The sequence below is a fragment of the Callorhinus ursinus genome, unplaced genomic scaffold (genome assembly GCF_003265705.2).
Source record: "Callorhinus ursinus isolate GAN/ISIS: 27379988/994484 unplaced genomic scaffold, GSC_fseal_2.0 scaffold9, whole genome shotgun sequence".
Classification (NCBI taxonomy): domain Eukaryota; kingdom Metazoa; phylum Chordata; class Mammalia; order Carnivora; family Otariidae; genus Callorhinus; species Callorhinus ursinus.
In genome coordinates this window covers 4255046-4282115 of record NW_027397071.1, presented here as the reverse complement: position 1 = coordinate 4282115, position 27070 = coordinate 4255046, and the positions used below count along the sequence as shown (strand labels likewise).

Below are 27070 nucleotides of genomic sequence, written 5' to 3'. Positions count from 1 at the left end.
CGATGACCTTAATTTCTCACAATTGATTTTAAATTAAAGTTTCTCCCTGCAGTGGAAATGTTTGTCATTTCTAAATACTTCTCATGGATGACAGTTCTCCCAAAGCTTTACCAAGAATGTAAATGAAAGTTTAAAAGAAAGTGTTGATTTGTTGCTTTGTACCTCAGATTGCTGACTCATTACCCATTAGGCGTTTGCCCTGAGGTTTATACACTAGGTGGTGGAATTGGCCCAGTGCCATATTTCTCTCTGAAGAAAACCCGCCATCCGGGGTGATGGGGGCCAGGCTCCCCTCCTCTGTGCAGCATGCCCAGGTCTGCACTGGTGTTCGTAGGGCCTGCTCTACTACAGACCTACGGAATGTTTGGTGAGTAAAGGAGCGAGGGAATGAATGGATGGAGAGGTTAAGGAGCCAGTTGGTGAAGTTGTAGTGCTGCCTCTTACTTAGCCTCCTCATCCGTGAAATGGGTACAGCCGTCTCACAGGGCTGTGGAGAGGATTCAGGAAGATTGTGCATATAAAGCATTTAACACGGCCCACAGGTAAGAGGTCACTAACCAGTGACTGTATTAATGCTATTAACGGCTGTGGCATTTCAGCACCGCATTCAAAGGTCCCAGCTGGCCACAGCCCAAAGGCCCAGCTGCGGTCACAGCCCCACGAGGGCTGGGAACAGTGGTTGTAAGTGGCGTTTCCCTGACCAAGCAGTTCCTCACATGGGTAGCTGAATGCAGAGCAGGACTTTGTTTTGTAATGCAGCAATAAAGTTGGTCCGAGGGTTGTGGGTTATTGTTAAGCTGTAATGCAGCAATAAGATGTGTCGAGCTAATTGACTTATTTATGTGAGCCCGTCTGGGTGTACGCAGGCAGCCAGAGGTCTGGAAGGGTATTCTCCGAGCTGCCTGCAGTGGTCACCCACAGCAAAGGGGCCAGACACGAGATGGTGACGGATGAGAAGTTTTGTTTTTGCTTTATCTTTCTGTATCTGTTCAGCCTTCCACAAGGGTGTGGCTTGTAATTAAAAATCTGAACGGAATAAAAGAATGTAAAACAACCATTTACACAGATTGTTTAATGACCTGAGAAATCATGTTTATGAGGCCATGACATAAAAAACAAGAGTGAAAACTTTGTGCCTTATAATAGTTCTATATTTTTATGAGAAGATGAATGGTAACATTGTTGGCCATGCCTGTCCTGTCTCTGAGTATAGGATTATTAAGATAATGGGTGGGTTTTTTGTTTTTTGTTTTTGAAACCTCCATTATTTTCTAAGTTTTCACGTATTGGTCTTAAAATCATAAAAATGTGGGGAAAGGATGTGAACGGGCTCTTCTCGGAGCCTGGGTCAGCCTTTCTGGCAGCGTGCTGAACAGAAGCCTGCTGAGGGAGGCCTCAGGTGACAGGCAGAGCCCAGGTCTCTGGAAAGTCAGAACCCCTCTGGTGATCAAAGATTCCTCACAAATTTCAACCAGCGGGTGAACATGTCAGTTTCATTCTAAAACACCAGAAGTAGCCATTTGGAATCATCCAGTTGGAGAAAGCCATGCCCTTGTCAGCGTGCCAAGCTTCTCTTTTCCACACAGCAGTGACAGAAGTAGGAATTTGGGGTGCTGCTGGTGCTTGGGGATAAATCAGGGATGACGCATTACAGGATTCTGAGGAGGAACCATCTCTGGTCTCCTCTGCCTCACATGGGTCCTAACTATTCTATGTCAGGGCCCCAGGCTGTGCTCCATTCTTTTCTCAGGCCTCTTGGGGCCCCCAGAAATTGATCCAGCAGGGTTCTTATGGTGACTTTAAGAGACAATAATTCCCAATTAAAACGGCGTGCGGAACTCTTAGTGCCTTCTTGGACCCATGTGGAAAGTACCTGGCAAATGATAGTACAAGCTGAGCCTTTTAATAAAGTAATCAAGGAGTGTTACTGAATGCCTACTCAGAAAAGCTCTGGGTGGAAGGGATGGCCATCAGAGATTCTGTGGGTTCTTGAGGACAAAACAACACCCACATGCGGTGAATTCTCTGAGGGCCTTGTAAGGCGAGGTAGTGAACTACGGGGCAAAGCTCACAGTCTGTAGATGGTGCATGCTGGGGAGCACTGTGTCAGGGCATTAAGAATATTAAGCGGTAAGAATGCACCTCACCGGTGTGTAAGCAGGCCCTAGCCTCAGTCAAGGGTACGGTATCCCCCAGGAGGGTCCCCATGAAGGCTGTTCTGCTCAGGGGTTTGTCAGGAATTTGAATGGAAAAGTAGGAAAGTGGAAGGACCTTGCTTTTTGGTAATTGTAGCAGGCCTCTCACCCAGAGAGGAATAATGAAGTGCACCAAATTTGATATGCCCAGTGACACCGTCATCAGCTTTGGGGGGCTGGCTGGGATCCAAACAGATGACAACTGACTTTTTTCCAACAAAGAGGTCAGCGGTCTGGTTTTGTGATGTCGGATCTCTCCAGAGGGTGTCCAGTTAGTCAACTTGCTGGGAAAATGGCGCGGACTTCAGCTGACTTCACCTTACCTTTTGAGCCTGGAGTAGCAGTTTTTGCATCACATACGGCAGTGTCCTGTGATGCTAAGGAACACTTGGCAGGCACCTGCGAGGACCCTCAGTCCCTGGCCTCCAATCTCACGGCAGTCCTAGAGCCGTGGGGAGGTGGTGTCCCCATTCAGCAGGTGATAAAATGGGAGGTACAGAGAGGCAGTGTGATTGCCTGACCTTATGAGGCTAGCAGGTACCCTTAGCAGGCTTCGGGCCTGACTTGTTGGCCCTTTGGAAGCCCAGGATTCCCCCCCCTCCCCCGGGGCTGTGCTAAATGGAGAACAGCAGGGGTATCCTGTAGGGGGGCTGGGGGGCGGGGAGGACTCATGTGACTAATGTGCTGAAATGCCCAAAAGAGGGCAGCCGGAGTGCCGAGAGAATTGGCGCTTGTGTTCCCAGGCGGCCTCGGAGTCGGTTTGCCCTGTGCCCGGCCCTCCCACCCGGTCCCTGCAGAGCCAGCGGAAGCAGCCAGACAGCCCCGCCATCAGCAGGGCAAGGACAGGTAGTGGGTGGTGCTAGAGAAGGAAAGGGAGGGGTGACTGGTGGGGCCGGCTTTCCCCAAATAGAAGTAGACCAACAACAGAAACAGAGCTAAATGGTCTTCCCAGGAAATGCAGACTGTAATGGGAAGGGAACAGGAATTGATGGGGCTTCTGGCTGGAACCAGGGGGTTTTACAGCAGCCCCCAAGGGCCCAGCTCTGGAATCGCCTAAATAGATGCGTTTACACACACACACACACACACACACACACACACACAGACACACACACACACACACACACGCAGGTACAGACACCTGCCCGGGCCTCCTGCCTGCTGTTGCTTGCTCTTCCCACCCTCTCGCCTGCACACAAACAAGCACAGATACACTGGTCTGTACCCTTCCGGGCAGATGTTGCATGAAGACAGACTCCAAGGTAAAGATAGAGCGGTTCCTGTGGCTGACATGCCTGCCCGGCAGGGGCACCAGCGATCCCGACCACTCAGGCAGAGCTGGAAACACTCCCCAGTGTGCATGGGTTTGTGACAGCCCTTTTGTGGTTTGATAGCCGTACCCCCACCCCCCCCATGTCTCCTGTTTCCACTCTTAGATCCCATGAACAGGTTGTCTTCACCACTGGGAAGCCCCCTCCCAGAGTCCACTTGGCACTTGCTTGGAGTCCCAGTGTTGGGAGCTGTCAAGATGAACATGTGGGCTCCTTGTGCAGTGAAGCAGCCATCCTGTGGTCCGAGCTCTGCCCCCTGGACAACACGGAATGGCAGTGTTTTTGTTGGACTTCTCTATTTAGTACTGGCTCAGACGCCTTCCCGCAGCAGTAATTCACAACCCGTGATTTTTATAAAAGTTGTGTGAGAGGTCTTGCTCCTTTGAGAACAGGGACCGGCACAAGGCTGATGCTGATGCTGATGCTGAGCCCTGATGCTGAGCCCTGATGCTGATGCTGATGCTGAGCCCTGACGCATGCTGGCCTGAGCCTCCTCCCCAGCCTCATCCACTTAATGCTATTTTAATGAAGAAGCTTTTCTACACCTCAGCATTGTGTGGCTGAGCATAATGCTCCCGTTATTGAGCCCCTGCTGTATACAGGCATTTCATAGACAGCCAGACCTCCAAGCACTCAAGTGGAAGAACCTTGGGGAAAGTTTCCTGGACCACCTGCATCCTGATCACCTGGGGTGCTGGTGAAAATGCAGATTCCTGTTATCTCCCTTCCAGAATTCCCTAGGAGTGGGGCCAGCTAATCTGCACTTAAATCCCCACCCCAGGTGGTGTCTCTGCACACTCAGGTGTGAGCAGCACTGGTTTCTGGTTTCTGGCTCTGGGGGATGAGAAGACCTTCCCTTCCCGGGGTTATCAGATAATAGGCTCCTATCTGGCTTACCAGATGTCACCAAGGGAATGGTTCAGGCTATTGTGTCTTCTTTGGATGCCGTTGGGCCCTTTAAAAGCCCGGTGGGGTGGGCCAGGGGTCAGAGTGATGGCTGGCCCTGGAGAGGCAGTTTCCAGCCCTGGGTGTGTCCCCCACCTGCTTTCTGCCTTGGCCGTGTTCAGGCTCCAGCGCTTGGCATTCAGTGAAAGAATTTTGGTTTCCAGTGGAATTTGTGCTGTCACAGGATTTGACCCATGGGACTAGTGAATAGATAGATGGGGTTAGGGGAGCACATGACTTGGCTGATGACAAAAAGAGTTGATAGCTGGGGGAACAGTTAGGGGTGATGGAGACACAAGATAGAAGAGGAGGCTCCTGGGTCTGGCCGATGGAGGCCCTGGGAAGCAGGGGTTCTAGACTTCGTCCACACAGATCATCCCGAAGATGGCCCAGGCACCTGGGAAGCCTCTCCCAAATTGTTTATTGTTTCTCACACTGAGACCTTTTGAAGTGATTGTCTTTGGCAGCCCAGAGCTTTGGACTCATTGCATTGTGCTGTCCCAAGTTCACAGTGCATCTGTGACTGCCAACGGTAGCCCCACAGGCCGATTTCAGAGCTCCAGCGGTTCAGCTAGAGGGTGTCAGGACGAGCGTTAGAAACATTCAGGCTGCCGAATCTTCCCCAGTTGCTCTTCAGATCAGCGCAGCACAGCGGGTGTAAATCAAGGTGGTGGGGGCAGACCTGGGGTCACATCCTGCTCTACCACTTACTACGACTTTGGCAAATCAGTCAACCTCTGTGAGCCTTGGTTTCTTCATCTCTAAAATGGGGACAAGACTCCTGTCCTCATAGAGTTATTGTCCGGATCGAATGAAATTAATATCATAGAGCACCTAATAAAGTGCTCTCTAAATTGGAGTGGGAAGTGGAATGATTGGCATTGATAGATACATCTCTAGTTAAAACAGATTTTCTGCTGCCCCCCGCCCCCCCCCCCCCAGTTACCTGGTTAAACTAAAACACCCAAGTCGATCGGAACACATGTATTTCTAGACTCTAATTTAACAATAGATCAGGATGATAAGTGATGCTCTAGAAATTAGAGATGCTCCCAACTGAAAGTTCCTGGGATCAAGGATGCCTCCCTGCTCTTTGAACGAACTAACCAATGCTTATCCTGGAGAGGGGCTCTTAAGGTCGGAGTTTGCCCATAGGAAGACTGCATGTGATTTTATTGGCTAAGTAGCAGGTTATTAGGAGACATGCCGTGGAGGGGAAGGAGTTGGACTGTGTGTTAATAGTTCCTTGTACATCTCCTCCGAGGCCCCTGTACCGAGCTCTGCATACATTATCTATGTGGTATTATCATTATCCCCATTTCACAGAGAGGAAACTGAGGTTTTCAGAAGTTGAATAACTTGTGCAAGGTCACACATCTAATAGGGGCGGAACTGAGATCTGACTGTTGTCCCCGAAGTCTGTGTGTGCAGTGCTCTGTCCTGCCCAGGGTTGGCGGTGGCCCCGGGCGGGGAGGGGCGGGGGGGACTTGGGAATGAAAGCAGGTGTTTGAAGGGAGGACTGGTGTCAAGGCAGTCTCTAAGACAGGGGACATTGACAGACAGGCTCCTTCTCTGGGGGCTCCTGGACTGACTGTTCACAGCTGGGGCACAGGAGTGCCAGTTTCCATCGGTGGTTAATGGCTAGGTTGTGACTTCTGAGCTTCCCACAGCGATTGATTCCTTTCGTAATTTCAAGATTGACCCCGTGGCAGGGTGCTTTCGCAGTTACCCTGGAAGACCACCCAGGCAGTTCATCTGGGGTAAAATGAGGCAGCAGCCTGCTTTCCTTAGGAAGCCTGAAAATACAGACACACGCACACACGCACCTCTTGGTGTCATTTGTCCTGGCTTTTATTGTTCCTCTGGGTGCCTTTGAATTCAGCCAGAATCTGTGGGAATGACTTTCAGTTTGAATTTGTAGGAGTGAGAGGTAAATGCTTCTTTGTACTGGTTTAGAATTTCCTTTCTTCTCAACTTATCCAAAGGTGTAGGGTGACAATGTGTCCCAGATTTTTTTGGACAGACCAAGTGTAAATATTTTGCAGTGTTGTCCCCACAAGAAAGCCCTAGAAAATAAATTTAGGCATATTATAACCAAATCAAGTCAGGAATTTTACAGTAAAATGTGCCTCAGCTACAGAAATTCTAAAATTCATAATTTTAGGCTTTGAAAAAAATCTTTTTTTTTTTAAGATTTTATTTATTTATCTGACAGAGAGAGACAGCGAGAGAGGGAACACAAGCAGGGGGAGTAGGAGAGGGAGAAGCAGGCTTCCCGCCGAGCAGGGAGCCCGATGTGGGGCTCGATCCCAGGAACCTGGGATCATGACCTGAGCCGAAGGCAGACGCTTAATGACTGAGCCACCCAGGCGCCCCTGAAAAAATCTATTTTTAACTCCACTGTTGAGGGAGGAGTGACAGTCTTTGTTTTAGGTCTTGGAATGGCAGAAAGAAAATACTAAGTAGGGGGTAAAAATTTGCTTACTCCTTGCAGGGGTGGCTTCGATGGGTATTGGCACCGTGTGTGTGTATATGCGTGTGTAGAATTTTTCTAACTCAAAATGAAATGTATAATACATTTCAATGAGAGGTGATTCACACAGTATGAATGTGCTAGCTGATTATCATTTTTTTTCAGGGAGAGAAATAGAGAGAGACACAAATCACCCCGGAATAAAGATGGCAGAGGGTCAGAAAAATCTGTCACCATTCAAGCTCCCACCGGAGAGCCCCTGTTGGCAAATGATTCTACTCGGACGGAGGAAGTTCAGGTAAGGATCAAAGGCAGTCTGTAAGCACACTGCCCCTTGATCAAGACTCTTTTCAGTAAATGTTTTCCTAAGTCTTGTTGCAGTAGGTTCTCTTGGGTTTTTATCTTTATTTTTCTAGCATGGTAATGAGTTTCTCTATGTCTCGTGGTTTCTTGTTGGTCTAAGGACAGCCTGTTCTGCCATTGGCTACCTCGGGGGTCCTTCTGAACTGTGATTGGTTGGCCTGCTTTGAACAGTGTTGGAAAGAAGCCCGCCGGGCTGATGACAGGGCAGAGAAAGGGAAAGTTACAGGCTGTCGTCTCCAGGGATGTGTTCCAAAGTGGAACAGGAAGCCAGGGAAGGAAACTCTTCTCCAGAAGCCTCAAGGGCTGTGGGGAACAAGAGGTTAAGACAGCCCAGACTGACCACTGCGAGGTATATGAAGTAAATCGGGGGTCTGTACACTGAGATGCCTGACAGGAAAACTGGTTGAATGAAATAGGCCCTAGCCCACAGAGAAGGGGCCAGAACATATCGGGCAAGCTTGGGGGGTGAGCAGCAACCTGGGTGGCACATCGTTGTCGGGGCTGTGGCATGCAGCGTTGGGGTCTGTAGCAAACTAGAGAATGCATCTCCTCTGTCAGAGGAATGGCAGCTCCCCAGCTCCAGACTCTTATTACCGCTCAGGAATGCGGGAATTCAGTGCTCCTGGATCTAGTGGTATTTAAGAAAAGCTGGAAATTAGGATTTTATGTGAAATCACCCAATTTTTAAATATTGGCAATGTGTGTTAATCTTTAAAAGACACTGTGTGGGTTCTTCTTGCTGAGTCCTAACTGGCGGCCCACCTGATCTAAATAAACATCTGAGTTGTCCTCAGAAACGTGTGCATACCCTCCACAGCTCTTGAAATATATGCGTGGCTAGCCATGGCCCCATATAAACCTATGTATGCTCACACCTGCAGGTACACAGACATACGCATTTATAAGCAGATAGATGGACTAAAATTGGAATTCCTCAGAGCACACAAGGTGCTCTTGGGACCCAAAGCTCAGCTGTGGGATGAAGGTGGAGTTTGTCCAGTGATGAGTACATGTCGTTAGTCCTTACCCTTGCACTACCTGCCATAGCTCTGGGAGGGCCAAAGGGATGGTTGGATGGTTGGGGCTAATCCTGAGATTTGGACCACCTTGAAGTGCTGCAGGGGGTCAGTCTTCTTCTAGATGCGGATTCAGAGGTGCAGGGGGCCCACTGTGAAGGCATTTCTTTGCAGCTTCTCTGCGTCTTGTAGCCCACCGGGAAGCTGTATTGGGAAGCTGTTGGTGTTTATGCCAAGTTGATGTGAGGAGAAAAGCATAGAAATGGGCATTTGGAGGCTGTGTTTCTCAGTAGCTCTGTGACTGTGGGCAGTCCGGACCTTTGTGGGCCTCAGGCTCTTGGGTATCAGATTAGAAGATCGTAGATCCTTTCTGTTCTAAGAACCCCAAGCTTAAGAGGACCCTTTGGACATTACATTTTTTAGGCCCAGATGTACATCCATTCTCAAAATGTAAAGGGGATTTAGTTAGCAACTCTTGGGTGGGAAAAAGGGTGAAGAGCTAAATCATAGCAGTGCAGTGGTCAACAAAATGACCACGAGATACTAGTAATTATTACTTCCACATTGATTAGCACCTGAATATGAGGCCCAATACAAAACATGGCATCTGGTATTGGCCCTATACTCTTCCAGAGTGTTACAAAGTAAAGTATTTTATGAACTTACCTTCCATTACGAGTACTGTCGATCTTTGAATTTGTGGCTATTTTTTCCCCTATTGGTGATTTTTTTTTGTTTAATTGAAGTAAATTTACCCACAGAGACATGAACAGATCTAAAGTGTACAGTTTGAGAAGTTCAAACAGCTGAATAAACCCATGTAACTCACATTGTCAAAATATATATGTATATTTTTTTATTACTCTACAAAGTTCTCTTATGTTCTTCCCAGTCAGTTCCCGTCCCCATCCCCACCTTTCCAAGATAAAAACCCTGTTTTGATCTCTCACTGTAGATTAGTTCTGCCTGTTTTAGAACTCAATGTAATTGGGATCATATTCTTTTGTTTCGGACTTTTCTCCGTCAGCATAATGACTTTGAGACTTATCCATGTTTTGGTGAGTTTTTAGCAATTCATCCTTTTTTATTTTTGCTGAGGAGATTCTGTTGTATGCATTTATGACCCGTTCTCCTGGTGGATAGATACCTGAGGTGTGCCATTTGGGGCTGTCATGAACAAAGCTGTTAAGAACATTCTGACACAGGTTTTCTTGCAGACATATGTTTACATTTATTTTGGATAAAAACCTGGGAGTGGAATTTGCCGGATCATACAGTTGAGCATATATTTGAATTTATATGACGCTGCCAGACCCATTTTCAAGAGCGATTGTACTATTTTATACTTCCCTCAGCCGTGTGTGAGAGTCTTGGTGGCTTCTGTCTGTTGTCCTGCAGAGTCGTTTCTTTCATGGTGTGTGACACTTGTCACTTTCCAAGTTGAAGAACTCTTTGTTCCTAGGTCAAGACCTTTGCCACCGCCACCATTCCTTGCTGTAGCCTATACATTCATAAATCATATTTTTCTGATCATTACTAGATTTAAGGTTATTATTTGTGGGATCCCTGTCTTGCTGATTCAGCTGTCAACTTAAACTGCATTTTTCTAAGTTGGTGTCTTCCACATGAATTTCACCCGGCTTGCCCCTACATCAGACTGTTTTTTCCAAGCTAAATCATATACACAAATCTCTGAGGCAAAACCTCTGTGGACCCCGTGTGGCTTTTCATTGCCTTCTTGTTCTCTTGTTGCTTCGTAGTGGAGTCAGGGTTGCCGGCAAAACAGCAGAATTGTTTAAAAACCCTAAGAACTGGATCTTGTTCATTAAAGGGACTGATCGGTCCTACTGGAAACTACCTCAGAGGTTATAAAGAGAGAGACAGGAAGAAAGTCAAAGACACATTGCAATAGCCTGGGAGTTCTGTGCCCTCGATGTTCAGTGTGTCATGAGAACGTGTGTTTTCGGGGAGGAATTTTTGAGCTGTCCTGGCCAGTGGTATTTGAATTTGCTTAGCTTGCTCAGTGAGAAACATGGTCAAGGAGTGCTTGACACTGATAATTATAAAAACAAACAAACAAACAAAAAACCAGCTATGGGTCAGCTGTGATTTATACGTACAGCTTTTCAGAGCTGCTGGAGGGTATTGTAATGCCCCACTTCCAGAAGTTGGACTTTGTCAGCCTTTTTAACCCAACCATGAACTAAGAAGAGAACAGCAGAGTCCTCTTCCACCTCGCAGCGGGATTGCTTACTGCAGGGCCCAGGGCCTCTCAGGAGATTCCAACATGGGGGATGATCATCAACATTAGAGTAATGAAGCCCCCCAACACACCCACCAAAAGGTTAGACTGTGTTTTCTCTGTTTGAAAAGGTGAATATAACATACAGCTTGAAAGGGACGCCTGGGTGGCTCAGTCATTAAGCATCTGCCTTCGGCTCAGGTCATGATCCCAGGGTCCTGGGATCGAGTCCCACATCGGGCTGGGCTCCTTGCTCAGTGAGGAGCCTGCTTCTCCCTCTCCCTCTGTTGCTCCCCCTGCTTGTGCGCTCTCTCTCTCTCTCTCTCTCTGACAAATAAATAAATAAAAATCTTAAACAAACAAACATATAGCTTGAAAAACTTCAGCAAAGCTCGTCAAGGTTCACAGTTCCTGTATTTGAAGGGTTCAGCTTCCACGTTCTAGGCTTGCCCATGGGTGTGGTTTGGTTCAGGGAGGCGGGCCCTCCATGTCCGAGGGCTGGCTTCGTGGCTTTTACCAATGCCCTGCCGCCTGTGACTCTTCGCGCTCACTGTCCTCTCTCCATCAGGATGACAACTGGGGAGAGACCACGACGGCCATCACAGGCACCTCAGAGCACAGCATTTCGCAGGAGGACATTGCCAGGATCAGCAAGGACATGGAGGACAGTGTGGGGCTGGATTGCAAGCGCTACCTGGGCCTCACTGTGGCCTCGGTCCTTGGACTTCTAGTGTTCCTCACCCCCATCGCCTTCATCCTTTTACCCCCCATCCTGTGGAGGGACGAGCTGGAGCCTTGTGGCACCATTTGCGAGGGACTCTTCATTTCCGTGGCGTTCAAGCTCCTCATTCTGCTCATCGGGACCTGGGCGCTCTTCTTCCGCAAGCAGAGGGCCGACGTGCCGCGGGTGTTTGTGTTCCGTGCCCTTTTGTTGGTCCTCATCTTTCTTTTTGTGGTTTCCTATTGGCTGTTTTACGGGGTCCGCATCTTGGACTCACGGGACCGGAACTACCAGGGCATCGTGCAGTACGCCGTGTCCCTGGTGGACGCCCTCCTCTTCATCCATTACCTGGCCATCGTCCTGCTGGAGCTCAGGCAGCTGCAGCCCATGTTCACGCTGCAGGTGGTCCGCTCCACCGACGGCGAGTCCCGGTTCTACAGCCTGGGACACCTGAGGTAAGGGGCACGTTCGAGAGGCAGAAGGGATCGCTGACTGACATCGTGCTGGCGGATAGCACGTGAGGGGTGACGACAGGTGCCAGGTGCCGGGACCAGGGTCTGACTCCCTTCAGGTTTTGGGAGGAGCTGTGTGTGTGTGTGTGTGTGTGTGTGTGTGTGGAAGGAGGGGGTGTGTCCGTGTCCATTGACTTTCCTGACTGCTGGGTGAGGTGACACCATTGCTGGCTTCATCCAGGTTGGAGTCTTATTGGGCCAGCTCTCAAGCTTGGCAGCTCCCAAAAGTGGTGGAGGGGGGTGCATTGTGATGGCTGCTGGCCTTGCCCCTGAAATTGGCCTTTGAACAGTACACAAAGTGACCAGCCCCTCCAGTTTGCTCAAAATGCTACATCTGGTTTACACCCTTGTCCTGGTAGGATTGCTCATCCCTCCTTTTTTTTTCCCCTACTCTCAGAGGTGTCCTGGTTTAGGCACTAAATTATGTGGCCACCCTGGTGACCCTCAGTAAAGAATCAAGTGCAGTTTAGAGACCCCGAACTTTTGGAGAGTTGAGTGTTTTGGAAATGTATACACGTGATAAAGTTAGAAATATATCAAGATGTCATACTTTAAATCTATGCATATCATCTATTTTGTGGGTAACTAAAAAAGTTAACTAAAAAAAGGTAACTAAAAAATAAAAAATCATATTTTATTTTATTTATTTTTATTTATCCTGAGGTAAGCACTTTGTATAGATTGTCATGTTTAGTCTTCACAGAACCGTTTGATTTAGGTAGTATTCATCCCAGTATTACAGAGGAGGAAATGGAGCACTAGGGGATTTAAACAATTTGTAGAAAATAACATGGCAGGCCTCGTTTAGGATTTACCCAGTTGTCATGAAGCTGGGCTTCAGTTAATGCCCCCATCATGGCCTCTCTCACTTTGTTTCTCTCGAGGGTTGGGTTTTTTGGTTTGGGTTTTTTTTTTTTTTTTTGGCCATTAACGTTATTTCCATTTTATTTTATTTGTTTGCTATTACAAGCACAACTGTTATGATCAGGATTGTTCTTGTTCAGGATTCCTGGTGCACATGGGCAGGAGTTTCTCTAGATGGTCTTACTTAATATTTCCTGGACCCTTTTTCTGTCTGTTTTCTGCCACAAATTGAGGAGGGGGCCAAGGACAGGGGCTGGGTCTCACTCTCATTGGATCCCCAGTGCCTGGCCTGAAGCACGGCATGCAGTTGGCACTCACGTGGCTATCGGTGAGTGGATCACCTGGGATGACTGGCTTTGCCATCTCGTTGGGCTCTCCTGCCTCCTCCACCGATCCGCGCCGATGTGTGTAACCTGCTTGACACACGGTGAGCACTTAGTTAATTGTGGCCATTACGGCCTGTGATCATGTAGCTGGCAAAGCAGCCAAGACTGGCAAGGGCACCCTACTGGGTATCAGAACAATGGGCTTTGTCATATTTTTGGCTGGGACACAGGAAGGTGGCCCAGCCCTGGTTCGGAGTTGGGTCACACTGCCAACCATCTCGGTGTTGTCACGCCCCCTCTTTCATTCCTCTGGCCGAGCTTGTACCCCCTGAGGACCGGGTGGTTTAGCACTAGAAGCGGCTGCCATCCTGACCGGTCCTTGGAGGGACTCGGTGTCTGAGTCACACACTCCGCCCAGCAGAATCATATGTCTCCGAGTCCTTTGCAGATGCCTGTGGGGCTCTGAAGGCAAGGAAGTCCCTGCTGCTCATTCAGCTCTGCTTTCTTCACCCCTCCCCCCGTTTTTGGTGGAGAATGACCAGCAGACTTGCATTAAAAATCTGCCACAGGGACACCTGGGTGGCTCAGTCATGTCATTAAGCATCTGCCTTCGGCTCAGGTCATGATCCCGGGGTCCTGGGATCGAGCCCCGCATCGGGCTCCCTGCTCAGCGGGGAGCCTGCTTCTCCCTCTGCCTGCCACTCCCCCTGCTTGTGCTCTCTCTCTCTCTCTCTCTCTCTCTCTCTGACAAATAAATAAATAAAATCTTTTTAAAAAAATCTGCCACGTCCAGAGCCCAGCATTGGGGCCACCCGAGGCACAACGCTGGCTGCCTTCAGAGCTCTGTCTGGAACTCCTGGGACTCCCTGTCCTTTGGTGAGAGACCAGTGCCCTGCTGTGCTTGGACAGTTGCCCTCACAGGCCTGGGTGCGGGTGACAGGAGCACCGGAGGACCAGGCAGTGGCCGTGATAGAGCCAGTGGGAAGCGGCCTATCCCAGGACTGGACTGGTTTTGCTCAAGCTGAAGGGGGTGGAGAGAAATCTAGCTCTGGTTGCAGTAGAGACGAGTGATATTTGGGACTCTTAATGTCAGTGGCCAAGACGCTGGCCTCCACCCTCATTGGCGTGAACCCCATCTGTGGGGTGGAAAAGCAAAGGGCATTGTCTCCCCTTGGGTTGTCCAGGTGGTGGGGCTGATTACCCACCCCCAGCCCCACGGCTCCCACTTGGCCCCTCCTCCAAGGCTGGACGGGAGCAGGGATGGGGAGGGGACAAACCAAACAGCCCGGGTGCAGTACCCTGTGCTGTGTTCAGAAGATTGACAGTAGCCTTGGCACCTCACCACACAGCTATGCTGCTGGGGGAGGGGTGGGGGGGAGACCTGGGGGGGGAGGGGAGGACCGACTGCGCCGTATGGCCCACAGGCTTGCTACACACCTTTCATGCCTGTCCTTCGCCGTGACCAACAACTGACCAGCTTGACTTGCTAACCCTGAAGCCACTAACCCCAGCTCCTGGGGAGACCCCAGCGTAGCACCTTTCCGGCAGCCCTGGGGAGGTGGGGGGGAGAGCATGTCCAGGTGGTGCCCCGTATCTTCCTCTTGGCTTCTCTCGAGGACCCTTTGTTTTCCTCCTTTCCCTGCTCTCAGGAAGGCCCCCTTGGTTCCTCCCATGGAGGGAGACCCTGCTTATGGGGTGGAGAGATGGCCGGGGAAGGGGAGGCGCCTTTGCTCTCAAATAGAGCCCTTGGGCAGGGCTGGCTGCCCATAGGACAGTCAGGCCATGTGAACTGGAGCGGGCTTGGCATCTGTCCCTGCTGGCACTGGGTGGGCTCAGTACCCTGCCGCTTCTGGGGCTAAATCGGCTCTAAACCCAGCGGTGGCTACAAGAATCACAGGGCCAGAAATATAACTTCTAAACCTTTCTGTAGAGCGTGGAAACAGGAGGGATGGGGGAATCCGAAGAGACAAAGAGCGAGTCGGGGGATCAGAATAGCAAGTCCTCCTCAGCTGACTGGCGGGCCGTTCCCATTTTCCTTTATGGAAAGCCTTCCCTGTGGCACTGACCTGATGCACTTAGGCGAGGAGCGATGGTGAGTGCTTTTTTGGGAGTGTTCTCAAAGATGACCTTATGGAATCGACTGAGCTATTTTTGAAGGTTGTCAAAAGAATGCCTATTCTTTAGTTTCTTAAAGAAAAGATGCTTCTTGTTAGCTCTCATAAAAGGTACAGTGGTTCTGCTTGTTGGCAGGAATGGAGTTAGGGGCTTATTTGAAAACTTTGAGAAAAACAAAAGGTTATTGTGGTACAAAAAGTGAGATACTGTAAATAGATTAAGGTACTTCCTAACCTTTCTGCCCAGTGCCTGGGGGATGACAGAGGGCTTTTCAGATGTCCCATGTCATTTACCTCTCCTGCCCTGTCAGGGCGGGGCAGGTGGTACAGGGCGGCTGCCCTTTGCAGAGGAGAGCCCTAGCCGCAGGTTGGGGGACTGCATGCTTCCTGGGGGTTGCACCGCTCCCCTGTGCCTCTGGACAGATGTGTTCATGTTCCTATCACTGCTTTCAGAACACTTGAAGGAACTTGTCAGCATGTTTGAGTTGCGTACCATGTGCCAGGCTGGGTGCTAGCTATTTTGTTAAATACATGATTCTCACATGTTTAACTCCCAACTTGAGGCCTGGAAAGGAGAGAATATAGAGGATTGTCAGAGATGGCTGGCTTGCACTGTGTAGCCATTCCTTAGCCTGTTGGTTTAAGAAAAAAAACAACACCTGGACCTTAAAACCACAGCAGTAGGGTGCGCCTGGGTGGCTCAGTCGGTTAAGCATCTGCTTTCGGCTCTAGATCATGATGCCGGGGTCCTGGGATCGAGTCCCAGGTTAGGCTCCCTGCTCAGCGGGGAGTCTGCTTTTCCCTCTCCCTCTGCCCCTCCAGCTTGTGCTCTCTGTCAAATAAATAAATAAAATAATAAAAAACACAGCAGTAGGTTTGAGCCTTTGGTCAAAACTTCTTTTCTGTGTGTCGCATCATGTCCCCAAAGGACCTCTTTTAACTATTGCTGTATGAACCCCCCCCCCCCCCCGCCAAATGTAGTCATGTAGGGCAACCTTTTATTTTTTTAGTATTCTCATGGGCTGGTCTCAGCTGGGAGGCTCTTTTGCTGGTCTGACCAACATTTTCTGTGTGATGGCAGTCACGTGGTGAGGCTGCTGGGGCTGGGCTTCTTTCTCTTCCTACATATTCTACAATTCTCTCCCTCCCCGGAGTGCCCTTCAGGGGAGTAGTTTCTTCATTAGGGTAGGTAGACTTCTTCTCAGGGCTCCCAAGAATACAAAAGCCCTCTAAATAAGGCCTGTGCCTGGAACCGGCCCAGCACGACTTCCACCAGAGCCCCAGCCCAGATGTACAGAAGAGGGCTGCACAAGGCAGGGAGCTGGGAGGGTTGGTTCACTGGGGTCCACGACCTAGCAGACTTCCGTGACCACCTCAGCTCTCATACCTGCAATCTGCTTGTTCCACCAGCGGGCTTTCACTGTTTGGGTTTCTAAGCATGCTTCATTCTTTGACACTGAGAGTATCTTAAAAATTGGGGCTGACCCTGCACCTTTTTGTCAAAGGTCTGGCTACTGACACAGAACCACCTGTGTGTTAGAAGAAATGATTCTTGGATTGCTTTTCAAACAGTGCAAGTTTATGATCATGGATCATAACTGTTGTGATCCCCCCCCCCCAATTCATAGGTGGAAATGAGAAACATCTTATTGGATAATGGTGAAAGGATGATCCTTGTTATAAAATGGCAAGGAACTTGGCTGAGCTGTGTTCCTGTTCTAGTGTTCTGTGGCAGGTAGAATTTGTGAGTGAGGGATGGAATTGGATATTTGGCTGAGATATTTATTTTTATTTGTATTTTTTGAGAGAGAGCACGTGCATGTGCATGGGGGTGGGGGTTGGAGGCATAGGGAAAGAGAGAATCTTAAACAGGCTCCATACCCGGGGTGAGCCAGTCACAGGGCTCTCAGTTCCACAACCCTGAGATCATGACCTGAGCCGAAATCAAGAACTGGATGCTTAACCGACTGAGCCACCCAGGCACCCCATAGCTGAGGAATTTCTGAGCAAAGTGTTGAAGATGCACCCATTGGGTGCATCCAATACCCAAAAGATGCAGCTTGGGTCCTCCATAACTGCTTCTATAAAATGTGAGAGGAGGGAGATGGGTTGCAGAAGGAATGGTTAAGCAAAAGGGAATCCATACTTGAAGATTTGGAAAATTCTCAGCCTCGCCATATTGCAAACAATGACTAAGTGTGTACTGAAGAGAACACCAAGGGTGTGGTCACACATCTGTTTGATTTTTTTTAAGTTTATTTATGTATGTATTTATTTATTTTTAAAGATTTTATTTATTTGACAGAGAGGGAACACAAGCAGGGGGAGCAGGAGAGGGAGAAGCAGGCTTCCCGCAGAGCAGGGAGCCCGATCTCTGCAGAGAGCCCGATGCTGGGCTCAACCCCAGGACCCCAGGATCATGACTTGGGCTGAAGGCAGACGCCCAATGACTGAGCCACCCAGGCGCACCTGTATTTATTTATTTATTTAAGTAATCCCCACACCCATCGTGGGGCTCAAACTCAGAACCCCAAGATCAAGAGTCGCACACTCCACCGCCTGAGCCAGCCAGGCGCCAGCTATTTGATTTAATCAGGATTTAATCAGCCATTCTAGCAGAAGCCAAGAATAAAGATGGGAAGATGAGATGGTACCAGTACAGCACCCCTGTCACCTGGGGCTAAAGGAAACGGGGGGTGGGGGGTGGAAGGGAGGCTATGAGCATGCGTTATCCTTCAAGCAAAGGGAAGAATGACCCCAAAGGTGATCCAGAGATCATTAGGCCACCCCTCCCACCACAGGCCCAGGGGCCAGGTTGCTTCCTCACTGGCTTCAGAGGATGGGTCCCCCACCTTGGTTTCGGTGGGCCAGGCAGCCATTGCCGAGAGCTGCCTGGGCAGCGCCACCCCCAAAGCCCCGAGGACACAGCATTGGACCAAAGAGGATTATCCTGAAGATCAAGATCTTAAGATCTAATGGGATTGGCCTTGCTAGGTTTTGGACTTGTTTGGGGCCCATCACCCCTTTCCTTCTAGTTTCTCCCTTTTAGAATGGGAATGCCTATCATACGTCTGTCTCATGATTATATTGGAAGCACATAAGTTGTCTGGTAACGTAGGTTCGCAGCTGGAGAGGGATCTTAACCTCAGTCTTGATCTTACCTTGAGTCTTGGCACTTAGATGAGACTTTGCACTTAGAGCTGCTGCTGGCATGAGTCAAGACCTTCAGGGCTATTAGGATGGAATTGGTCTATTTTGCACGGGAGAAAGACATGAATTTTAGGGGTCAGGGGATGGAATGTTATGGACTGAATTGTGGTCACCCAAAATTCATAGGTTGAAGCTCTAAACCCCAGGTGGCTGTCTTTGGAGATGGGGTATCTGAGGAAGTAGTTAAGGTTCAGTGAGGTCCTAGATCTGATAAAATCCATGTCCTTCTGAGAAGAGACACCAGAGAGCTTGCACACACTCTGTCTCTCCCCCGGTGCCTGTGGACCAAGGAAAGGCCATGTGTGGATACCATGAGAAGGTCGTCATCTGCAAACCAGCAACAGGGCTCTCACCAGAGAATCAGCCAAACCTTGATCTTGGATTTCTAGGCTTCAGGACTGGAAGAAAATAAGTTTCTGTTGTTTCAGCCACTCAGTCTATGGTATTTTGTTAGGGCAGCCCAAGCTAAGACAGGAACAGTACCTACTGGTGACTCTTGAGCCCAGAGCCCTGGGAGACCGTGGGATCATTGAGTGCAGTTCAACCCTGATGAAGCAGAGCTCATATTAGGCCCTCTCCAGCTCACACCTATGTCCTCCCAGGTTGAGTGGGAGCCTGGCTTCTCTCAAATGCCCTTCAGTTTTCTAGGTAGAAGTGAAAAAGGGAGCGACTCCTGGAGAGACTAAGGTTACTCCAGTAATTTCGGGATAGATCCAGCTCCCCTTGAAATCTTACGTCTGTGATTCTGGGTCGAGTGATAGCCACGCCAGTGATGACACCGCCGATCAGATTGGACTGTTGTGCTGGGCTGTGGGCCCTCCCTCCCACGTTCAAGACTAGCACGGGTGGTTTGGGGAGGACCCAGAGCCATCGGCTGTGAAGTGGGGGAGTGTTTTTAGATGACCACCAGAGGTTTGGGTTCGTGTCACTTAATAATCATGGTTTCATACACAATTTCATTTTTAGAAATGCGTGTTTTGTTTAACTGCTTTTCAGTAAAGACGTTTGCCGGTCTTCACTCCAAGTGCCTCAAAAAGCAAAGGCTAAAATCGAGAAAGCGCTGAAGGGTAGAGCGGAAAGGTTTCTGCTCGGATCTGCTTTGCTGTGGGAGAACCTTGAGGGCGGGCACAGAGCTGCCGTTTGTGGTTTGGCCGCATGGTGCCTGTTGAGAGTGGCTGTAATGAGAGCGGAAGGTGCAGGACACTGCAGCCCGTGTTTGCACAGCTGTCTGCTGGCAGCCACCGTGGCTGGGAAGGCTTCCCTCACCCGGCGTGTGCCCCTAAGCCTTGCTCCAAGGAGGAGAGGAGCCACCCCTCACAGAGCGCAGCCACTGATGGCCAGAGAGCTCGTGGTTGCGGAGCTGGTTTAGATGGCCTTCCTGCGGGGCCCCGGGTGGCTGGGAGGGGTGGATCCTGCACCCTGGATGGTGTGCCGTTCCTTTTCCTGCAGGACTCACACTGCGGACAGGGCCTGGCATTCCGCGTGTCTCCCCGCAGATGGATGGGTGTGATCTGATGTAGTGTGTAAGCTGTGCTGATCCTCAAGAATACGGACGGATGGCGGTCTGCTGTCCCTGTCCTGCAAAGCCACTGCCCAGCTCTGCTCTGTGCCCGTTCTGGCTCAGTCCCGGCCAACCGAGGTCCCACTGGCCAGGCTGGCTGCCCTCAGACTCCGGACTCTCCATGCTGTGCTCCTCTGGTTCCCCCCAAGACCAGAGGTACTACTGGTGAGAAATGTGAGGCCGGATGAGAGAATGCCAGTCAAGCATTCCAGGGGGTTCCGGAGGCACCTTAGTTCCTATCTCAGTCTCGGTCTCGGCCTTAAGCAGGCGATTGTCTTTGATGTTTATCTGGTGTGATTCAGCACAGTCATTGGAAGCGTCGAGAAAGCTCGTTTCCATCCCAGGTAGGGCAGGTGCGGCCCGAGCTGGACAGTGCAGGGAGGTGGCCGCATGGCGGGTCTGGGCCCTGGCCTGGAAGTGAGGCTGCAGGTGCTCCAGGCCAACTGTGGCAATAGCCAAACCTGTCGCTTACAGGGAAGCGTGTCTCACATGTCTGCCAGCATCTCTCTGCTGTGGGAAAGGCCGTCAGGTGGACAGCCGGCCATGGCGGGATCACCTGCTCAGAAGGAGGCTGCCTCAGGGTCGTCCCCACACTCAGAACCGCCCGGTGGATAGTGGATCGCGGCGTTTCAGCCAGAAAGGATGACACGTGAGACAGCTCTCTGTTCTTTAGTCCCTGAGACCAGAAGAACCAGGCCGGTGCATGTAGCTGTTAGCTCCTTCTCGGCCTCAGAGACTCCCCAGGCGAGACAGAGCATGGGGGCTCCCCTGGACATGTTCTCCGTGTGGTATGACTGACATTAGAGGGCATTTTCCAGTGTTATCCTTCACCGGGGACAGTAAAGTGCATAGGGAGGTGCTCCAGTGCTCCCCCCAGGCTGCACTTTCGAGGCCAATCCACGGTGACCAACCCTTGTTGATTCTACCTTCTTTGAGCTGCGAGGGTCGATATTCCCAGCTTCTAGTCTCTCTGCTGTTGGGGATGCCATGCAGGGCTTGTCTGTAGCCCCATATTTGGTGCTTGGGCCAGGGACACATCACAGCCTGTGAATATTGGTTCAGAGAACTAGGTCACGCTGCAGCTTCCATGGAGCTGGGGAACCCGCGGGCCGGGGCCCCCTGGGAATCTATGCAGCCTAGAGAAGGGCCTCCGCAGGCCTCCCCAGCAGGATAGGGCCCCAGCTGTGTGTGTCCTCTGTTGGGGTAGACAGTCTGCCTCACGTCCCAAGATCTCGAGCAGCAATGTGTGTCCCTCCTGGCCTGCTGTGACAGAGTCCCCAAAAATCCAACCTCCCCCCACCCTAGATCTTTCTACCGTCTAATCCAGATCTGTCAGTAAACACAAGGCTTTCCTCATTTTTGCCCCTCCCTGTCCTCAAGTTCCAAGGTGATCATTGCCTGTTATCTGTGTGGGACTCGTGGAAGCCACATCCCCAAAGGCAGTTGCAAGAGCAACATTTTAATTAAAAGGCAGGAGGGCCTGGAGACGCAAACACTCGTGTGCCGGGCTCCCGGTGGAGGTGGCAGCTGGCGTTCAGGGGCGAATTATACTCACGTCTCTCGGACTCACATGAACATTGCTGCAGGTTGTCCTGACTCCTGGTCACCCCGAAGTCACTTGATCTCTCCGTCCAGGGGACAGTGAAGCCCACACATCCAGGTTGCAGTCTTGCTGACTCTTCCAGGGAGAGGTCAGTCAGATAAAACCGGGTCCATCAGCCGGCTCGCCTTCGCTGGGAGTTTTCACAAAAAGCTGAACCATTTTAGTTTTCTCAAAGACCCTGGCTTCAGGCCTAAAATGCAGTCACTGGAGCAGGCACGCTTTGAAGAGTGCGAGGGAGGGAAGCCTTGGCACCCAGGCAACCATTACCGTTGGCATCCTTTGGGTCTTCATGGCCCGCCCACCCTCCACCCACTCACCTCTGTCACCCTCTCAGCCTCCCTCCCCTTTACCTGCTTCCATCCTTCTTGCCCTAAATACACGTGTGTTCGTTTCCTAAAGCTGCTGTAGCAGAGGACCACAGACTGGGTGGCTTGAAACAGTGTTCTCCGGGCGCCTGGGTGGCTCAGTCGTTAAGCGCCTGCCTTCGGCTCAGGTCATGTTCCCAGGGTCCTGGGATGGAGCCCCGCATCGGGCTCCCTACTCTGCAGGAAGCCTGCTTCTCCCTCTCCCACTCCCCCTGCTTGTGTTCCTGCTCTCGCTAACTCTCTCTCTGTCAAATAAACAAATAAAACATTAAAACAAAACAAAAGAAAACAAAACACAAAAACCGTGTTCTCTCTCAGTTTTGGAAATGAGGAGTCTAAGATCTAGGTAGTGGCAGGGCCATGCGCCCTCTGGAGGGTCTAGGGAAGAATCCTCCCTTGTCCTCCTGGCTTTTGGTGGTTGCCGGCCGTCCTCGGCGCGCCTTGGTTTGTGGCTGCATCACCGCGATCTCTGCTCTGTCACCACACGGCGTTCTCCGCCTGTGTCTCCTTTTCTTAATAGACACCAGCATGACCTTAACTTCGCATAATCACATCTGCGGAGATCCCATTCTGCAGTTGTGGGTATGCGTGTGGGGGGGATTTGGGGAGACGCTCTTCACTGCACTATAGCAGGTTCTCACAGCTGTTCTGTGACTCAGCAGTGCGGCCCCGTCGCTCTTACTGAAGGTGTTGAGGAGGATTGTTTCACACCAGCCTGCTTCTGCCCACCCTGCTTCCTCTGCCTGGAAGTGGCTTGTATTACAGCCTGTGTCCACGTGGTGTGGCTATCATTCATTGTTTAAGACTTAACTCGAAAACTCAGCTTCGCCTCCCCAGCAGATCTTCCCCTGAAGCCCCCACCCCTACCCCGGTCACGTGTTCTGTCCCAGCCTGGGGGTCACCACACCAGTGGGATCTTAAGCCTCTCGAGGTTCTGTTCACATCTGTATCTGAGTCCTTGTGATTTAGCAGGTGCTCTTAATTCATACTGGCCTGTGAATGGCGTTGGAGAGACGGGTTGTTAAGATTTTTGGGTGTCAGCATCCTTCGGTGGCTCACGGGATAATGAGTATTTGTCCTAAAAGAAGGCCTTTGCAGATTTTACTGTGACTAGAACGGTCTCTTCAGTGCTTTCCCGTCAGCACACACCGAGGTGATCAGAATCATGGTCAGTGGCATTTACATGGGGTGTTAACATGTATGAGATGCTTCCACATTTTTCACGCATGAAGAAAGCTGTTTTTTGTTGGCAGAGCTAAAGAGGGCAAGTGAATATTTGAAAAGACATGGCTACAACCTGAATGAGACTTCCCCTCCCTGCCCTGTCAGGGAGGGCCTTTCTCACTGCCCTGGGAGACAATACAGGCTGCAAGGTGTGAGGGTCTCAGACTGCCTGAGCTCTGAAGCCTGAATATTTCTGGTTTTAATAGCATTTTTTTTAAGATTTTATTTATTTATTTGAGAGCGAGTAGGGAGAAGAGCCGAGGGAGAGGGACAAACACTCTTGTACTGAGCTCGGAGCCTGACACAGGGCTCGATCTCACGACCCTGAGATCATGACCTGAGCCGAAATCAAGAGTTGGATGCTTAACCAACTGAGCCACCCAGGTGCCCCTTAATAGCATGTATTAATTGCGGAGGCCACAGCCAAGTCCAGGGAAAAGTGAATGAAACAGGCAACTCTTTGTGTGTGTGTGCATGTAGGCATGTATGTATTTGTACACAGGTACACACACTTTTCTAGGCCTCAGTGCCCTTTTTTGCACAGTAAGAGAGTTAAGAGCGGGGAGATTTATGGCCACAATTGTTTCCTTCAAGTATTTGATGAGGTTTCACAAGAAGGGGGGTTTGGGTACAGAAGGAAGCGGTGGGTGGACCACTGGGCAGAACTTAGAGAAAGGTCATTTCAGGGCCGAGAGTGAATTTTCTTTTCACAGAGAGGTCGGTTGCTATCTGGGGTGTTATAAAGAGAATTGGTATGTGGATTGGGAGTTTGGCCTAGCTGGACTCTGGTTTCTTTGCCACTCGTGTCTCTGCTTGGGTAAGCGCTACGGTTCTCTTCGTTCTGTGAAGAGAAAATTCTGTGATTCAGTGTAAGCGGAGTTGAGGTCATGCTTTTATGCGCAGAGACTGTATGAATAATCTAGCCAGCAGCCAGCCTCCTCCCTTGCTGCCAAACGCTCGTGCTCCTTAGTAATATGACAGTTTGGAGTTGCCCGATGCCTTGTAGTTTATAAACGCGTCCCCTGCCATAATTTCGTTTGCTCTTCTGGACATCTGCATGCAGCAGTAGGTACTCTCTGTCCATCATGGACCAAGAAACAGGACCAGAGAGGGCAGTGACTTCTACAGGGCTACACAGGAGCAGGAACAGATCTGCAATCTAGGCCTTCTGACTCTGAGGCTGGTCCTTTTTTACCAGGCCTGTTTTTTAGGAGGCTGCATAAAAACAGAGTGGCATCACTGTAGGGTCTAAGTCACTAAGAAAGCAGTGAGGAGGGCATCTTCCCTGGCTCATTTCCTGTGGCAGTGCCCTCATGGTGGGCGCAGGGTGGGGAGGACAGAGCAGGGGCACTTGGGGACAGAAGGGCCTCCCCAGCATACACCGTAAGCTCATGGTGCTGCCATATGCGAGCCATTTGCTTTGGGCCACGTACTTGGGAATACAGCATCTCATTTCATCATTAATACATACCTTTAAAACACTCCCTCCTTGGGAGCAAGAAAGTAGAGGGTGGACTCCTGAGTCTCCAGTATTTTTCCCAACCTCAATGCCAACTGACTTTGAAGTCTCAGAAGGTCATAGAATTTGGATTTGCCCCCATCGATGTTTCAGCTCAGAAGTTCACTGCCACAGGTGATACCAGGCTCCAACCAGCACCTGACATATTTGGATCTCGCCGTCTGTCCGTGGAATTTCTGACCAGCTACCCACACCAGCCCCAGTCATTTCGTTGACCTTTCTGTAATACATTTTATAGAGTTGAGTATTTTGGAGCCCACTTAGGTTTATAGCAGGGCTTTCTGTATTGTTCTTCCCATCCTATGGACAAAGAAACAGAGGTTTAGAGAACTGAATTAATTTGTTCAAGGTCAAAGAATAAATGATAGAGCCAAGAGTCATGCTCTCTGGGGCCAAAGCCTGGTGCCATTTGCTTTGCTCTGTGCATACTTTCTCCCACAACAGATATGCACAGGACAGCAGGAAGCATGGATATGGAGAACATCCATTCGGTTTTGGTTTTCAGAATTCATCTTTCAGAAACATGTTTTTCGTGTTTTTATGAACTCAAATGTGAACTCTGTTTGGAGGTGCTTCTCTTGGCTGTAAGACAAGCACAAGTCCCTCACCTCCGTGGCCATGGTGGTTATGTGACAGTTGTCAACAACACTGGAAATGTTTTCGTGGTTGATAAGACACAAAAGGCCACAACCCTTCTCGTTCCACTGTCTTTGTCCTGAAAAGAGAATAAGCCAGTCAGGCAGTGTGGTCAGCCGTGAGTTTCACATTGAAAAGTGGCTGTTGAGACACATGAAGAAGTGCTCCACATCGCTCGGCATCAGGGAAATCCAAATCAAAACCTCAATGAGATACCACCTCACACCCGTCAGAATGGCTAAAATGAACAAGTCAGGAAACGACAGATGTTGGCGGGGATGTGGAGAAAGGGGAACCCTCCTACACTGTTGGTGGGAATGCAAGCTGGTGCAACCACTCTGGAAAACAGTATGGAGGTTCCTCAAACAGTCGAACATAGAGCTACCATACGACCCAGCAATTGCCCTACTGGGTATTTACCCCAAAGATACAAATGTAGTGATCTGAAGGGGCACGTGCACCTCAATGTTTATAGCAGCAATGTCCACAATAGCCAAACTGTGGAAAGAGCCTAGATGTCCATCAACAGATGAATGGATAAAGAAGAGGTGGTGTGTGTATATACACACACACAATGGAATATTATGCAGCCATCAAAAAAACCCCACAAAATCTTGCCATTTGCAACGACGTGGATGGAACTCGAGGGTATTATGCTAAGCGAAATAAGTCAATCAGAGAAAGGTAAGTATCATATGATCTCAGGGCTATGAGGAATTTGAGAAACAAGATAGAGGATCATAGGAGAAGGGAGGGAAAAATGAAACAAGACGAAACCAGAGAGGGAGACAAACCATAAGAGACTCTTAATCTCAGGAAACAAACTGAGGGTCGCTGGAGGGGTGGGGGGTGGGAGGGATGGGGTGGCTGGGTGATGGACACTGGGGAGGGTATGTGCTATGGTGAGCGCTGTGAATTGTGTAAGACTGATGAATCACAGGCCTGTACCCCTGAAACAAATAATACATTGTATGTTAATTTTTAAAAAAAGACAAAAAAATAACAAAAAAAAAGAAGAAGAGGAAAAGTGGCTGTTGAATTTCCTCACACGTGTGCTGATCCATGGCTGGCCTGTCTTGTCTACGAGTTCAAGTGGGATCAGCCTTGGCCAGGCAGAGCTGAGGGGCTTGCTTTCGCACGGCCAGTAACATCGGCTTCTTCTGACCCTGAATATTGCCTCATCCATGTTGCCTTTCATGTGTGTTATCTGGGAGTCCTGTCTGCACAGAGTTCTGTTAGAGCCGCATGTATCACCATGCTGTTTTCCCCAAGTCTATGTGATCTGTGAAGGGGTATTTCCCTGGATGGTGAGATGGGGGGGAGGGGTATCCTGGAACGCAGTATTAATTGAGCCCGGTGTTCTCTATCTTGGGAGAGTGCTCCTTGCCGTGGGTTTTTGGTGGGGCCACGTCTATAATCTTTACATCAGGCTCCACCTGCCTTAATATAGGGTTTCCATGTGAGGATTGTTTCGTCAGATTACTATTTCTCAGAGTAGGATGGTGATAAGAGAGACGGCAGGTTTCTCACCAGCTTAATTTTTCTTGCTTCCCTCCTTCCCCAGAGATGATCTGGTCTAGAGACCGGGACTAGTTGAAGGATTTGCTTTTCCCCATCCCTGAGGCCCTTTTTGCCTTGGAAACTCCATGGCTTTAGGAAATGCATGCTTGGGACTGATCCTATACCTGTTAGAATTCTAGGGTTTCCTACATGAGCAAGTTGAGCCAATGAGTATTATGTACTCAGGGGAAGTCGTAGGAGGTGTCCCTTGTGCACAGGGGACTTTCATGGCCTTGCCTTAGAGGGAGAATAGCATGCTTGAAGACCTCTCGAGTCCCGTGGCGGTGGGG

At 50.0% G+C, this 27070-nt stretch overlaps 1 protein-coding gene across 2 annotated transcripts in view; it reads left to right on the top strand.

Annotated features, from left to right (window-relative positions):
* The window catches only part of VANGL1 (VANGL planar cell polarity protein 1), a 54610-nt gene that overhangs the window by 9537 nt on the left and 18003 nt on the right, over positions 1–27070 (top strand). For both annotated transcript variants that reach the window (XM_025872508.2, XM_025872509.2), the window contains exons 3-4: positions 7110–7242; positions 11134–11741. In XM_025872508.2, coding sequence (XP_025728293.1) covers positions 7110–7242; positions 11134–11741 — 741 coding nt within the window. The remainder of the gene's footprint in view (positions 1–7109; positions 7243–11133; positions 11742–27070) is intronic.